At 23.3% G+C, this 16906-nt stretch overlaps 3 protein-coding genes across 8 annotated transcripts; all 3 read left to right on the top strand.

Annotated features, from left to right (window-relative positions):
• The first annotated feature begins 324 nt into the window (after positions 1-324).
• LOC122851177 (RNA polymerase II-associated protein 3) lies at positions 325-2394 on the top strand. Its single transcript, XM_044150242.1, has 5 exons — positions 325-558; positions 712-834; positions 916-1938; positions 2009-2201; positions 2275-2394. The coding sequence occupies exons 1-5, from the start codon at positions 415-417 to the stop codon at positions 2361-2363; spliced, it is 1572 nt and encodes a 523-aa protein (XP_044006177.1). The 5' UTR covers positions 325-414; the 3' UTR covers positions 2364-2394.
• A 246-nt stretch (positions 2395-2640) lies between these two features.
• LOC122851185 (putative glycerol kinase 5) lies at positions 2641-6631 on the top strand. The gene is made up of 12 exons (XM_044150254.1): positions 2641-3141; positions 3659-3752; positions 3948-4047; positions 4161-4320; positions 4427-4541; positions 4653-4846; positions 4921-5047; positions 5219-5323; positions 5402-5496; positions 5826-5989; positions 6089-6222; positions 6306-6631. Exons 1-12 carry the CDS (start codon positions 3046-3048, stop codon positions 6446-6448), a joined length of 1527 nt encoding a protein of 508 aa, XP_044006189.1. The 5' UTR covers positions 2641-3045; the 3' UTR covers positions 6449-6631.
• Positions 6632-6789: 158 nt separating this feature from the next.
• LOC122851116 (aldehyde dehydrogenase family 3 member A2) lies at positions 6790-16125 on the top strand. Of its 6 annotated transcripts, none has more exons than XM_044150175.1 (14): positions 6790-7344; positions 7776-7887; positions 10186-10226; positions 10323-10466; positions 10549-10644; positions 10733-10954; positions 11036-11199; positions 11275-11505; positions 11592-11792; positions 11863-11978; positions 12908-13043; positions 13402-13555; positions 13907-14926; positions 15010-16125. In XM_044150175.1, exons 1-13 carry the CDS (start codon positions 7336-7338, stop codon positions 13934-13936), a joined length of 1656 nt encoding a protein of 551 aa, XP_044006110.1. In that variant the 5' UTR covers positions 6790-7335; the 3' UTR covers positions 13937-14926; positions 15010-16125. The 6 variants fall into 6 exon arrangements, with proteins under 6 accessions (XP_044006110.1, XP_044006102.1, XP_044006141.1 ...); XM_044150167.1 differs by lacking the exon at positions 6790-7344 and adding an exon at positions 7542-7627; XM_044150206.1 differs by lacking the exons at positions 6790-7344; positions 7776-7887 and adding an exon at positions 8218-8236.
• The last annotated feature ends 781 nt before the right edge of the window (positions 16126-16906 follow it).

The raw sequence follows: 16906 nt of genomic DNA, 5'->3' as shown, positions 1-16906 counted from the left end.
TGTGTATTTTAGTGCCATATATAATTTTAATATTTTATTTACAAAAAAAAAAAAAGAAAAACCAACTTATTTTCTTTAATATAATTCAGACATTATTTTCAATAATTTGATGAAAAAATAATAATTTTAAATGTTATCTATAATTATAACGAAATAATTAAATAATTAAATTCTTTTTTTTAAATTATGTAATTTTTATCAAGAATCGGTAATACAGAAGTATCGATTAGGATTTTTTTCTTTTTCAGAAAACAGATGGCGTTATGAATTAATTCTTCATCATGACAACAAAGAAAAAAAAAAAACGAAAAAAAAAAAAAAAACAACATAAATAAAACAGTCGCACAAACACACATGCTGGATTGCTGTTTTGTTAATATATTTATTTAATCGTTAATTGACAATCAAAATAAGATGGACAAGTCAATTATTTTGCAACAAAAAGTCAGAGATAATTCAAAAAGTTTGCAGGATGAATTTTTTGATCTAAAATTTTGGGAAGAAGAGATGAAAAAAAATGATAAAAAAATCCAAGATGCAAAAGCAGGAAAAGATGAGGTAAATATTTTGTTATTCATAATAATAATATTAAAATACTTAGAAAAGTTTAAACAATAAATATCTAGTTTATAAATAATTGACTAATTTAGTTTTATTTTTTTTTTTAATACTATGTTGAATTGTAATTGTTTTTATGTTCCTAACCTCTAGGAACTCCCGCCAATAAGAAAAAAAAAAATCACAAAAACATCAATGACAAAAACAAAGGACAATGAAACTCAATCAAAACGAATAAAATCTCATGATTATGCATCTTGGGATCAATTTGATGTTGTAAGACAAAAAGAAAAATTAATCTAAAAACTTGATTACTTTATCATTTATTTAATTTAAATTATTAACTTTATTTTAAAGGAAAAAGCATGTGATGAAATTGAAAAAGATAATGAAAAGACTGAAGAATATGAAGAAGTTAATTCTGAAGAAGAATTTGAAAAAAATCATGAAATGGCATCAAAAAAAAAAATATTAGGTAATAAATATGTTAAAGAACAAAAATGGGAAAAAGCATTGTCATGTTACAGTGAAGCAATTAAAATATTTCCATTTGACGCTGTTTTTTTTGCAAATCGTGCAATGTGTCATTTAAAAATGAATAATTTTTATTCAACTGAAGCTGATTGTACAACTGCATTACAACTTGATGGTAATTACATCAAGGCTTATCACAGAAGAGCAACAGCACGAATGGAACTTAAACAGTTTGATGATGCAATTGATGATTTAAAACAAATATTGAGTCTCGAAAAAAATAATAAAGAAGCACAAAAGTTACTTGAAATTGCCCAAAAAGCTTTTGATAAAAAATTGGGCATAAATATTAACAAAAAACCTGTCAATAAAATAACAAAATCTGAGGTAAAAGATGAAATAATTAAAAAAAAAATTGAAGTTAAAGATGAAATTGTTAAAACCAAATCTGATGTTAAAGATCAAATTATTGAAACAAAATCCTTGAAAGATACAACGACAACAATTGAAGATAAAAAATCCAAAGATATTTCAGAAGTAAATAAGATTGAAGTTATAAAAAAATGTGATACTGTTGAAGATGATGATAAATCATTTCCAGATTGGTTGCCTTATCTTGAAAAAGATGTTAAAGTTGTTAAAGTTATTGATAAATTACCACATCAAAGAAGCAAAAAACCTTTAAAATCAATTACCATTGTTCCCAAAGATTTAACAAAGACACCAACACAAGTTGATGAAAAATTATCAAATATAAATAAAGAAAAAGTTGTAATAATACCAGATGAAATAGAATTACAAAATGACATTGAAGCTGATGTACCACCAGTTCCAACATCATCAATTAAATTTCTTGAAACTTGGAAAAAACATAAATCACCAAATTTTAGATATAAATATTTAAAGGTAAAATATAAAAATTAATTTTATTTATTATTTCAATTAATTAATAACTACTTATTAACTTATTATTCAGCAAATTAATCCAGAATTAATTCCAAAAATATTCAAGGATTGTATGGACTCTGATACATTTAGTGAAATTTTTAGTATTCTGACAAGTCATTTCATCAAAAATCAAGATCCTGTTTTTAATTATATCAAATTTTTGAGTAAAGTTAAGCGTTTTCAAACACTTATCATGTTCATATCTGAAAAAGATAAAAAAGGTAAGCTAAAAAATTTTGAAACATTTTTTTTTCTCATTTTTATTGTTGCTAAAATTAATTAATTTATCAACAGATTTAATTTCATTATTTGATTACTGCAAGGCAACTGAAAATCAACCTGATGGAAATATAAAAGAAATGAGTATTAAGTATGAGCTGTAATTAAGCAAACAATATTTAAAAAAAAAAAAAATAAGTGTGATTTTATAAAACTCAAAAAAAAATAATAATAGTTGAAAAAAAAAAAAAATCAAGATACAAAAAAATTGGTTTCAAAGTTCAAGAACATCAACTGTTAATTGATTTCAAAAATAAAAAATAGAATAAAAAAAAAAATAACAATATGATAATACACTTTTGTTGAAAGTCTTTTGATAAGATTAGAGAGTGGGGGGCGCATGTGCGAGCATGTTTCACATAATAATCGTGAAGTCACCATATTGGACTCTAAACGCTACTCATCAAAGTATTAAAATTTTATAAAACAATTATTAATTTATAAAACATAAAAATAAACAAAAAAAAATAATAATATTGTTACATGTATTATTTTATTTTAAAAATAGTTAGAATATTTGTTTTTTTAATTAAAATTTTTTTTTATATTTTATTCAACAATCATGTGTAGTGGATAATACATTTTTTTTTTTTTTTTTTATTTATTTGTTTCCTGAAAGTATACTGAAACATTAAGTGGGGAATTTACACTTGAGTTTAGTCGTATTGTTTTTTAGTGAATGTTGGATTTGTGTCAACAACAGTACAAACAAATAATAACTGAATTTTTTTTTTAATTTTGTTAGTTTTATTTTATTTTTTTTGTTTTTATTTTCATTTATAAAAAATGAAATATATTGTTGCACTTGATGTTGGTACAACAACTGTGAAATGTCATGTTTTAAATGATAAAGCTGTATCTGTTGGTTCTGCTGTGAAAAAGGTATGTTTGTTATTAATTAAAATTTGCATTAAATTATAAAAAGTATATTTTTTGATTTTTAAAATTCTTTCTTTATTTAAAAAACAAAAAAAGTAAACTTATAAAATTATCAATTTGTTATTAATACATTATTATGAATTAGTTTTAAATAAAAACAATTATTGAAAAAAAATTTAACATTCACCTAACACTATAACATTATCATTCAAATTGAGGGCAATAAAAATTAATATGATGATCATGAAGCAACCGGTTAGTCAAGGTAGCTAGAGAGAGCCTGAAATTTTTATAGTTTCAAGTATTTTTTATTTTAATTTTCTCTTTATCCCTTTTATAATATTTTAATAAAAAAGAGTAAGCCCAGTGATCAAGAACTGATGTAATCGAAACACTCGAAAACTTGTTCAAAGTGCATTCATATAGAGAACAATAAAAATATATTTTTATCAATTTGTTTAATTTTATCAGAATATAAATTAAAAATCACATTTAATTTTATGTCATATATTTCTTAAAGGTTGAGCTTCTTTATCCAAAGCCAGGCTACGTGGAAATTGACCAAGATGATTTATGGGATTCGATAGTTACAGTATTAAAAGAAGCCGTTAATGGTAAGAAATTGTTCGAAAAAAAAAATGATAAAAAAAAACTTTTAAAACACAATACAACGATGCAACAATAAATTTATTTGATTATTATTACGAATTAAACGCTATCCTACGCAAATAGTTGTGCAATCGTTTTTAAAAACAAAAAAAAAAAAATAATAATAAATGTTGATTAATGAAGTTAGCATTGAATTTCAGCTAGCAACATTGACGTTAAAAGCATTGCATGTCTGGGCATATCAACTCAAAGAAATAGCTGCTTATCATGGAATATTGAGACAGGCAAATATTATCACAAGTAATAATTATCATCACTCATATATATGTTCATTTATCAAATAAATATTGATAACAATAAAAATTGTAAAATAAAATTTTTCAATTTATTCTTTATTTTGTAATATATTTTAGAATTATAACATGGAAAGATCTTCGTGCAGATTCAATGGTAAAAAAATGGAATTCATCATTGGTGTTAAAAAGCCTCAGAACGTTATCATATTTTTTATATACAATAAGCCGAAGAAAAAAATTTTTAGCTGGAAGTATGTTTAAACTAATGAATTCTCAGGTATGTTCAAAATTTTATTTTTCAACAGTAAATTATAGTTATTTAGATAAATATTTCATTGTATTCCATTAAAAAAATTATTATTGAAAATAATTATTATTTTTAGATGACCTTGAGGTTTAATTGGGCACTACAAAACATTCCTGGATTGAAAGAAGATGGTCTAAATGGTAAAGCTGTTTTTGGGGGTATTGACTGTTGGATTCTTTACAAACTAACTGGTATATATAAAATTCATAATTAATTAATTAACAATTATTCTTAATAATTATTTAACAATCTATAAATCATTTATTTACTTTTTTGTTTTTTTTTTTTAATTTATTTTACAGGTAAACATATAACTGATTATTCATGTGCATCTGCCTCAGGTCTATTTGACCCTTTTTCTATGAGCTGGGCACCATGGGCAATCAATTTATTCAAAATTCCTTGGATGATGATGCCAAAGGTTGTTGATACTGCTGGTGATTTTGGCTGTACACCTGAAGATATTTTTGGTATTTCAGTTCCAATTATGTGTTCTGTAAGATGATAAATTAATTTTTTCATTTGTTTATAAAATTTTTATATCAAAGTAAATGGTTTTAAATATTACAGATGGCTGATCAATCGGCGTCGTTATTCGGTAGTGGATGCTTTCAACGAGGTGATCTTAAAGTAACCTTAGGTACTGGAACTTTTCTGGATGTTAATACTGGAAAAGAAGCCCATGCATCTATTTCAGGTAATAATAAAAATTATCAAATGTAATTAGTTTTGAGATTGTGGCTCTAGTTGTTAATTGACATTCAAATCTTAGCGAAATAAACAGAAATTTTTGATGATTACTTTGCTATTTAACTGGTTTCAAGTTTGCACATTCATTACAAATTATTTTGTTTATTTAAAAAACAAGGCTTGTATCCACTTGTCGGATGGAAAATTGACTCTGAACTGGTGTACATGGCTGAAGGATTATCAAATGACACTGGAACTCTAGTCGAGTGGGCCAAAGCACTAGGTATTTCATTAATTTAAACAGTTTTTAATTGAAAAAAAATCTTTTTTTAATAAAAAATTTCAATTTTTATTATTTTAGAAATGATCAATGATCCTTCCGAAATGTCATTACTATCAAATTCAGTTAAAAACTCAGACGGTGTTTATTTCGTTCCAGCTTTTAGTGGGTTACAGGTAAATAAGAAAATTAAATTAAAAAATAAATTAAAAACAATTACTTTTTTTTTACAAAGTCAACTGTTTTTATTTAAAACTACACAGATTTTGAACAACTCAGCTTAAATATTTTATACTGGTTATGAAATAATATTTTTTAATTTTTAAAATTAAATTATATTTGTAAATTGTTTAATTCTAAATTATTCAAGCATTCTAGATTTTTGAATAGCAATAATGTCAATCATATTTGAAAACGAAAAAATTTATTTTTAATTCTGAAGAAATTTAACAGTAATTTAACGTGTTAATAAAACATTAATTGATAAAGTTATATATATTTTTAGGCTCCAATAAATGATCATACTGCAGCAACAGGATTTTTAGGAGTAAAACCAACAACCCGAAAAGCTCACATGATTCGTTCAATATCTGAAAGTATTGTTTTTAGAATTTTACTTTTGTACAATGCTTTACAAAAAGAAACACGACAAAAATATTTTAGCATTCGGTAAAATTAATTTCTATGTAAAAACTAATTAAAAATAATCAAATCGACATTGTTATAAATCAATCGGATATGTATATTAATATTTATTTTTATTTTTAGAGTTGATGGAGGTGTATCAAAAGACGACTTTGTTCTACAACTGCTTGCAGATTTGACAGGACTACCAGTTGAACGACCTTCAAACACTGAAATGTCAATTTTCGGTGTTGCATTTCTATCTGGACTTCAATGTGGTAACTGATTAAACCAGATTTATTTAAAACTATAAATTAACTATTCTTTACGTCTGTAATAATTGTATTTTTCTTTTTTTAAGGCATTTGGAAAAATAGAGACGAATTAATAAATTTAAGAAACGTCGACACTGTCTTTAAACCAAATAAAAATCGAATGCTCGAATATCAATCAACAATAAACCAGTGGAATCGAGCCGTTGACCGATTTCAAAACTGGTACTGATAACGCCTTAAAGCTAAAATTACGTACCTGATTTAAACAATCAAAATAAAAAATATCTTAATTGATATTTCATAACAAAAAAAAACTAAACAATATGTATTTTTTTATTAAAATAAATACTAGAAAAATTAATAAACTAAAAGTTTAAAAAATTTAATAAAAAATAAATTTATTAAAAAAAACAATTCAGAGTTAAAGAATTTGTTATTTGGTCTTGGATTTCGTTTTAAATTCGAGTAACTGATTATTAAATTGCTGAGTCTTAATTTAAAATAAAAAAAAAAAAACTGAGTCGTTGGTTCTTGACGACAACAAAATATTGTATCAGTTATAAAAGTGTAACGAAACCATTCAGTCGGTTGTGTAAAGAAATAACAAACAAAAAAAAAATTACTTGATTAATTTATTAATAAATTCACACAGGAAGACTAGACAATTATTTATTAAAATATATAAAACACAGACTTGGCTCATTAATGAATTTACCATATATAATTTATTGAATTGTTTTATTATTTTCTTTTTGTAACCAATGATTATCATATCAAGTTGATCCATAATCATTATTCCCCGTTTATTTCGTAACTGAATATAACAAGACGATGAAATTGCTGTTTTTTTAAATGAGAAATCAATGTGCATTTATTTTCAATACACAAACGTCTTCGAAACGTTCTTGAAACCACGTTTTTTTTTTTTTTTTGCAAACATTATTATTAACAAGATATTACATAAATATTGGTATTAATCTTCACTTATTAATTCATTTTATTACTCAGTGTTTGTTCAATTGAAAAGTCATAAAAATAGTTTTATTAGAATTTTTTTTTAACCAGTGGATCCAAGTGCGGAGTGAAAATAAATTAAACGTGAAAACACAAACAGCAATGAGCATGGTTTGTTGACATATTTTTTTTCTTTTCATTTTTTTTTTTTTTTTTACCAGAAAACTGGTTTTTCAAACTACCTTCATCCAACATCTGCATGACCCGGCATCAATACAGGGCCACGTCTTGTTGACCATTACATTATTATTGTTGTTATATAATTATGAAAAAATTTTATATTCAATTTTTATTATTTTTCATTTATCATAAATACTTTGAGCCTCAGCATCACTACCTATTTTCAATAAAAAAAATTTTTTTCTTGATGAAAAATAATATATTGAATTGGAAAGTAATGTGATTCTTTACTTAAGATATTTATTTTAAAACACAAAACTTAGTAGATCAATAAGCTGTTTAGAAGTTGTGATAAATAATTTATAAAAATTAAAATTGTAAAGATTATTGTGCAGAGGATTATTTAGTGATTTCGTTTACAGGAAGAAGTTTCGATTGACATGCCTGGAGAGGAGAAACTACCTGGTCCAGAAACATCTCTGGATGAGATATGTGAAATAAACATTGAAATGGAACCATTAGAATCTGAAGCAGGTAAAAACTTTTATCAATAAAATGTTTAAAGATTTTTATTTTTAAAATTTTTCTTGTTTGATAAAAAAATTAATAAATAAATCGAAAAAATATTTATATAAGATACAACTTTCTCTTTGATCAATATTTTTTATTAATAATATTTATGCGTCTTGTCAGCTTCAATAAACTTGTTGAATGAATTTATAAAAAATTTAAAATAATGAAAAGTCAACGACTCGTGATAATGTGTCATCTGATAAAATATTTTTTACGTAGAAATATTCAACTTTGAAAATATATTTCAACAGTAAATATATTTTAAAATAATAAAATGAAGGAAATAATTTTTTTTCAATTCAAGTGCCAGGTAAATGGATTTAAATTCATATTTTTTTCTTTTTGTAAGTATATGGTAAACGATTTTTTATTCAGTAGAGTTAATGCTAAATGCCTCGACCGAAAAGATCAAAAGTCATGCATTTATTTAATATATATAAATAGTATTTATTTATTTAGTATACATTTAAACGTTAGCGACTAGCGTGGTACCTTCTCGGGCTATTTTTTGTCAATATCCAAAATAATCTAAAATGAAAACTCCAAAAATATTATGACCAAAATTATAATTTATTTAAAATCCTCCAGGTAATTTTAATTTACGGTATTAAAATCAACAAACTGACAAATTAAAATTAATATTTTAAATCTTAGAAAAACAAGCCCAGTCAATTTATATAATTTTCAAATCATTGCAAAACTATTAAATAAAAAAAAAAACTCGAACAATAAATTCTCAAAAACATTTTTATCAAACCAAATAACTAAAGCAACAAACGAGAATGTTTTAGAGTCTTTTCAGGCGCGCTTTTCCAGCGCGATTTTAGTAGATTGGATAACCACGTGACAGCTTCCTCCTTAATATTCAAAACTGAAACATATAATAACAGATATTAACTTAACATATAATTAATTTACAAAACAACGCCTTCTTTAAAAAACTCGAAACCACACACGCTTTTATCAATTTCCTCGCTACTAACTTACCCCTCAAATAACCAAATTATAATATTGACTAACATATGAGTGCCAGTCTACACCAAATTTTTCATATTTTACCTAAATTTTAATAGATTAAAATTTTGTCAAAGTACAAATCAATCATTTATCTGTTTGAAACTGTGTATTTATATTGAAAAAAAAATGGTTGCTTGAGGCGCGAAATCATCATTTATATTTGAATGATTGTAAAGTAGAATTTATCACTCTTCAATTACTACAATTCTAAATCTTTAAGTTCTTTATGTAATGTTAATAAATTTACGTACTCTATATATTAATCAAATTACTGTTTACGATAATAACCAATAATTGATCTAATCTTTTTAACAATTATTCATTAACTCCGGATAAAAACTTTGTTATCATTTTAATTTTATTACAGCTTGAAACAATTTTAATAATTTTATTGTAAAAATTGAAAATGTAGATCGAAATACATGAGACCTTGTCTTTTTGATTTTGATAATTATATGAAACTATGTAAGTCCATAAGGTGCTGCCACATTGACAAATACAAGAACTAAAAAACCCGCTCCATAAATTTTTTGTGCATCACACATGTATATTAAACTATACATGTACACAAAATATGTATGTATTACGCAGATGCAAGATAACATTATTTACTAAGAAAACGTCAGAATAATAAAGTTGTTTGCTCCTCCAGTTTCCAGTGTTATGTTTTTCAGTCTGTTATGATACTCGAGAGTTTTCTTGTTATATTATTGTTATACTGATCTTTGGATTTTGATCTTAGCAAGGTCAAATAATAATATAAAAAAAAAATATAGAAGATTTGAATTATCATTTATCAAGTGTTTATTATCAAATAGTGGCTGTCCGGTGTTACATTGTTGTTTGACATTTTACAAGTAAATATAAAAAATAAAAATTATAAATAATTCAATATTAACTGTAATTGTTTATATAATTCTAAATATATTTTTAAATATTTATTGTAAATTTTATTTAGAATTTTTATTTATACATAATACTCCAAAAATATAAATAAATAAAATTAAATGAATATGTTGAAATGTTTATGTATGTATCACTTATACGTCGTACTTTTTTTTTTTTATTACTTGACAGTTAATTTTTTATCATCAAATAATAATAATAATTTCATAAAGAATTCATAGTACAGTGAGTGTGTTCTTAATCGCTTAATAGGATGAAAAAATAATTAGATTTACAATAAAAATTAAAATATCTTTCAATTGTTATTAATAATATTCTAATTGTTTCAATTTCCAGAAAAAATGAATGGAAAAGTAAATATGGTTGACTACGATGATGTAAGTTTGATTGAGTAATTCTTTTTGCTTTCTATATTTTTTAAATTTATTTTCCAACATGTTATTTATTTTTTTTTTCTTCAAATATTCAACTAGCTTATCCAACAAACCAGAGATACATTTTTGAGTGGAAAAACGAAACCATTAAAATGGAGAATTCAACAAATAAACCAATTGAGAAAAATGATTCAGGAAAATATTCCCCAAATTGAATCAGCACTTAATACAGATTTACGAAGAGTAAATATTGATTTATTATAATAAATTAAATAACCAATATACTATTAATTTCAAATGATTATTATTTTCTTTTATTTTACAGTGTAGATTTGAGACACAAGCTCTTGAAATTGAATACACACTTGGTGAAATTAAATTCATGTTGATGAATATCAAAGAATGGTCATCAGTTGTTAATGTAAATTATTTTCTTATATTTATTATTGTTATCTCTGTTGATGATAAATATCTTATTTAAATTTTTATATTTTAAATCATTAAATTAGCCAACAAAAGGATTTATCAACATGTTGGATTCAGTCGAACTTCACAAAGATCCTTATGGAGTTGTTCTTATAATTGGTGCCTGGAACTATCCAATTCAACTAACTCTGGTACCACTGCTTGGTGCAATTGCTGCTGGTAATTGTGCTATTCTAAAACCATCAGAAATATCAAGTGCTTCATCAGAACTATTAGCAAATTTAATTCCTCAGTATTTGGATAAGGTATTTTATAATAAAATTTAAATCTCATTTGTTATTTTATTTTAATGATTATATTTAATTTGTAATGATTTTTTAAATTAGGAATGTTATCATGTTGTTACTGGTGGTGTTAAAGAAACAAGTGAAATATTAAAACAACGGTTTGATTATATTTTTTATACTGGTTCAACAAATGTTGGTAAGATTGTACGTGAAGCTGCAAATAAATACTTGACACCAGTTACGTTAGAACTCGGTGGTAAAAGGTACTTTAAATTAATTTTTTTATTTTCATAATATATCTGTAATTTTATTTAATTATGTTTAATTTATTTTTTTAGTCCTGTGTATATTGACAGTACAGTAGATTTTACAGTTGCAGTAAAACGTATACTCTGGGGTAAATTTGTTAATGTTGGACAAACTTGTATTGCTCCTGATTATGTTTTATGCACCAAAGATGTCCAAGAAAAATTTATTGATGAATCCAAAAAAATTATCAAAGAATTTTACGGTGAAAATTCAAAAGAAAATCCAGATTTATGTCGTATTGTTAACAATAATCATTATCAGTATGTTTATTGTCTTTTATAAATAATTATTCAAATTTTTATTTTTATAATCATATTTTAAAAATTATTGCTCTTCTTTTTTCAAGACGATTGGCAAATTTTTTGAGTGGAAATGGACGAATTGCTGTTGGTGGTCAAACTGATTCATCAGAACGTTTTATTTCACCAACAATTTTGGCTGATGTTAAATTTTCAGATCCAATTATGCAGGAAGAAATATTTGGACCAATTTTACCAATTATTACAATTAATAATGCATATGAGGCAATAAGTCTTATTAATCAACGGTAATAGATATTCAATATTTATAAGTATTGTATTAGTAAAAATATTAATTAAATTTAATTTGTTATACAGTGATCATCCTCTCTCATTTTACATATTTACCAAGGACAAAGCAGTACGAGAATTATTAATCAGTCAAACTCGTAGTGGTGCTGTTTGTGTAAATGACACAATGATGCAGTATTGTGGTAATTATAAATTTTCAATGAATGTATTTAGTATTTTGAAATTTTACTACGATAGTTATTGTCTTTTACTGTTTTATTTATTTTTATAAAAACAATAATAATAGGTAATCTATATTTTTTTTTTTAATAATACATTGTTTGAATAATTTTGTAGTATTTAATATTTTTTTTTTAAAATCATTTCCGTTTGTAATCACATATACTTTTTATGCCTATCACTATGTTATTATTTTATTATTTATTTACATTTTTCAAATACTAAAAAAATAGAAACATAATTTTCCATAAAATTTTATTGTAAAATTTAGTTTATCTCTTTGACTTTACTCAGTTTGACCTGGCGATGTATTTTTAGATTATTAATTAAGAAATTTTATGTTTTTAAATAACAATAATTTCCAAGTGAGATGGTTAGTTTTTAAAAATTTTTTTTATCGGAATGACATAAGTTGTTTTTATTTTAGAAGCAGAACAACAAAAACGAAGTTTTGTTTTAATTAAATGACGTTAAAAGATTCATTGTTTATAATTAATTATCTCGAATAATAGCCAGACAATAATAATGCAAATAAAACCTCTATATTCTAGAAAATTTCAAGTTTCATTGGGTGTAGTTTTAACAAATTTTTAAGCAAATTAAAAGACAAAGTTATTACTGTCTATGTATATTTTTTATTGCACTTACTTTACAAGTAACAAAAATATAATAGACTACAGTTTAATGACAGTTTTATCAATATAAAAAAAGTACTTTAAATGAAATTTATTAACTAAAATTATTAAATTTCTTGGCTCTTTGCTTGCATTAATAATATTTAATACTATCATTTAATTTACATAAATTTACACTTGTTAATTTACAAGTTGGATAATTTGACTCGTATTACAATTTTCATTTAAATTGAAAAAAAATTTTACATTTTTTTTAGTTGATACATTGCCATTTGGAGGTGTTGGTGCATCTGGAATGGGTGCTTATCACGGCCAACTTACATATGACACATTTTGCCATAAAAAAGCTGTTCTAGTCAAGGACTTCAACATCATTGGAGAAACACTGGCTTCGTAAGGATGAAATTTATTTATTTATTTTTGTTGCTTTCAAAATTATATGAGACATTTCACGCTAAATTATACTATCGAATTTTTCAATCTTTCTACTTATATTTATTTATTTATTTTTTTAGCTTCTATTTGGTTTGAAAAATCCCTGAATTTCTTGAAAATTATCAAAAATTTTAATAAATGAAAAACTGTTCAAGTTTTTTAAAATTTTAATAAAGTTTTTTTTTACAAATTTGGGAAAAATTCAGCGAGCTTATAAAAGTTTTCGTCCGTAAAATTATTTGATGCGATTTATTGTACTTATAAATATGAAAAAATTGGAATAATTATTAATATAATTTATTTTTTTATTTAACAGAGCTAGATATCCACCGTATTCTGAAAAAAAATTGACATTTTTAAAGATGCTTCTGGACAAACGTCCTGACATACCTGGAATTAAGTATTTACCACATCTTTTAATGTTCGGTCTGGGTGTGCTCGCAACAGTTGGCTTTAAAGCTGCCATGAAGGTACACAAGACGACATCATCCTAATATATTTAACTCAATCATTATAAAAACATTGGTAAACTAACCAACTAAAAAAAAAAATATTAATTTTCTCTGTTATTAAGATCGTATAAATAATATTAAGTACAATTTTTTTTTTTTTTTCACTTTTTTACTTGATCAAAAGCACCAAACAAAGTCATTGCATATTTTTATAAATAAAAAAAAATTGCACAAAAATTTATGTAATTTAGAAATAAATAAAATTGTGAATTTAATTTTTTTTTTTTTTTTTTACATTTTTTTTAAAAAACAAGTACCATTTTAATTTGAAAACAGAACTTTTAAATTATGACATATAAATCTTTCTAGGATTATGGAATGCTGGATAATCAACAATAATATTTCTGATCAAACAAGAATATTGGAAACAAGTTGACAATATTTATTAAATATTTTTATGTATTTTTTTTTTGTTTTATTTTAATTGTTGGATTTTTAATAGTTTATAAGTAATAATAATAATAAAAAAGATACACATGTTACAATGTTAAAAAGAAAATAAAGTGCTTGTAAATTATGTAACTATTTCTTGGATTATTTGTATTATTTTATTATCATTTATTCAATATTGTTTACATTGATATTAATGTTATATTCAAAAATATATTTGTATTTTTCACCTTTGAATTATCAGTTGATATATTTTACAATAATTTACTTTTTTTTTTTTCATTCTTTATATTAATTATAAATTTATTATTTTTGAAAAGTTAGACTTAACTGAATGATTATTTTCTTATGTTTTAAATTTCTTTTAATATTTATCAATTTGTACAAGGCTTTTATAAGCGAAGGCTTACTTTTTGGGTCACTGTTGTTTGTTTCTCTTATCTTTTTGAAAGATTGAATTATTTAAATATCATTTATTTTCAATTAAAATTAAATAACGAAAAAGTATAAAGAGAACACTCGCTGTATGACATACATGTATATTTTTTATGAGTTCAATTGCATGAGTGTAATTATTTTTTTTCAACTTTAAAATCAATATTTCACTCAGAGTAAATCAAAATAAATAAAATAATTTAAAAACAGATAAACTATTATTACCAGAATATTATACGAATAACCATTGATGATTTATTATTTATCTTGTTATTAATATTTCATTGATTATATTTACTTTTATTTCATAGTACAACATGAATATCATTTTGATAGAATTCATAACGTTAATCGGAGTTTTTGTAAGTGGTCAGGATTATTATCCAAGTGTATATGATGATCTTCATTTAAATCTGATTTTAAATAGTGACAGAGAATTTAAAAAGCTCACAAATTGCCTCCTAGAGAAATCATTATGTACAGAATCAGCAGCATTTTTCAGAGGTATATATTATACTTTTATTTATTTGAATTTTAAATTTTATAAAATATAATAACTGTATGAATTTTAATTTTTTTTTGAACAGATATATTACCCGATGCTCTTATTACACACTGTAGAAAATGTACGATTAATCAAAAAAACATATTTGCTGCAATCATGAATCGTGTCAGAAAAAACAATTCTCTTTATTCAGAATTTAAAAACAAATTCGATCCAAGCAACTATTTATTTCAATTATTTCCTTATTATTATCAGGATAGTACTTAATAAAATGAATAATAAACAATTTTTTTAAATATCGAATAAATAATTTATTTGTCTACTTATTTAGTTACAAAATTTAATAAAAATACATAAAATCAAAGTTTTTTTTTTTGTTTTTTTTTAACACAGTGCAATTATTATTACAAGCATTACATTTTTTATAAAAAACCTAAATTGAATATGGAGCTTGAATAAATATAAATCAGAAAATCGTAACTCAAAAGGAAATCATTGAAGACAAAATAATTATTATTGAAATTAGATATAAAGACAAAAAAAAATTGATATAAAAAATAACAGAAGCATATTTATATTAACCTTTTAATAAAAATATAATTTACATTATTAATATTCAAATAAATATAATAACAAAAAAAAAACTGTTTTTTTTCCAATCATCATCATTGAAAATCTTTTCGTATAATTATACTTAAATCTAAAATTAGCTGAATGACGTTATTATCTTAAAATTAACATATCTATTTTTTTTTTTTATTAAATTTTTTGGTATACGTGCTTTATTCAACCAGTTTTGACATTGACATTTTAGTTAAATAATATGAAAAAATTCAGATAAAATTCCAAGTTCATATTGTTTTTATTTTATAATTATATAAAAATAAAATTATAATGTAAAATTTTATTTTTTCTTGGTGAAAAAGTTTTTCACGATTTAAATCATCAAATTACTATTTTTAAAGTCTCTCGAAATCACTTAAAATTTAGACTTAAAATTACTCGAAAACACAAGGTTTTAAAGTCTTCATGAAACACCTTTGAAATTTAATAAAACCACATGAATTGTTTAATGATATATTATTTTCAGTATAATATAAATATAAAAGATTACTTTTTTTACCAACGTGACTTATATTTACTAATGAGATACATTTATTTACAACGATAATCAGGCAAAAAAAAGAAAAAAAAGAAGTATAGTATTTATTAAATGATGAAATCAGTTGGTTTTTTTTTCTCTATTTTTTTATAGACATTGTGCATAACTTAATAATACAATGTCATAATAAAAGAGGAAACATAATAATTGTCATAAAATATTACAAAAAAAAATTCAAAATAACTTCAAGAGTAAAAACAATAATACGTGACAGTATAAATCAACAAAATGAATTTTTACATACACCAGTATAAAATATCTTATTTAATATATTTTTATATGAAAATTTAATTTATTAAGCACGTACTGTAAAAGTAATGAATCATCAAAAGTTAAATAATTATCATAACACTGCTGTGTATGTCATATATAAATTGATGAACAATTTAAAATATCACCCAGTTATTTTTTTCGAGTTAAACGCAATGAAGACTATTGGGTTAGTTTTTTTAATAAGTATTGGAACAATTATTGTTGCTGAAAATTGTGATTTCAGTAAATTCAATAGTTATAATTTCGAAAAAGTCCTGAATAATTCAAGACTAGTGAAGCACTATATTACATGTTTGGTTGATGCAAGCCAATGTGATGAAAATAGCAGTGCATTTAAATGTAAGTAATTATTATTTTTTGATTGAGATAATACTCTAATATATATTTTTTTTTTAATATTAAAGGTTCAGTGATGCAAATATTCGATTCAAGTTGTAAAAATTGGACACCATATCAAAAAGCTGATGTTAAAAAAATAATTAATCAATTTGAATTGTCAAATATTGGAAAGGAATTGATGACAAAACACGATTTATTTACAATA

This window comes from Aphidius gifuensis, linkage group LG1, assembly GCF_014905175.1.
Source record: "Aphidius gifuensis isolate YNYX2018 linkage group LG1, ASM1490517v1, whole genome shotgun sequence".
NCBI lineage: Eukaryota > Metazoa > Arthropoda > Insecta > Hymenoptera > Braconidae > Aphidius > Aphidius gifuensis.
Note: the sequence above shows the minus strand (reverse complement) of the source record. Positions and strands in the feature narration are given on the sequence as shown.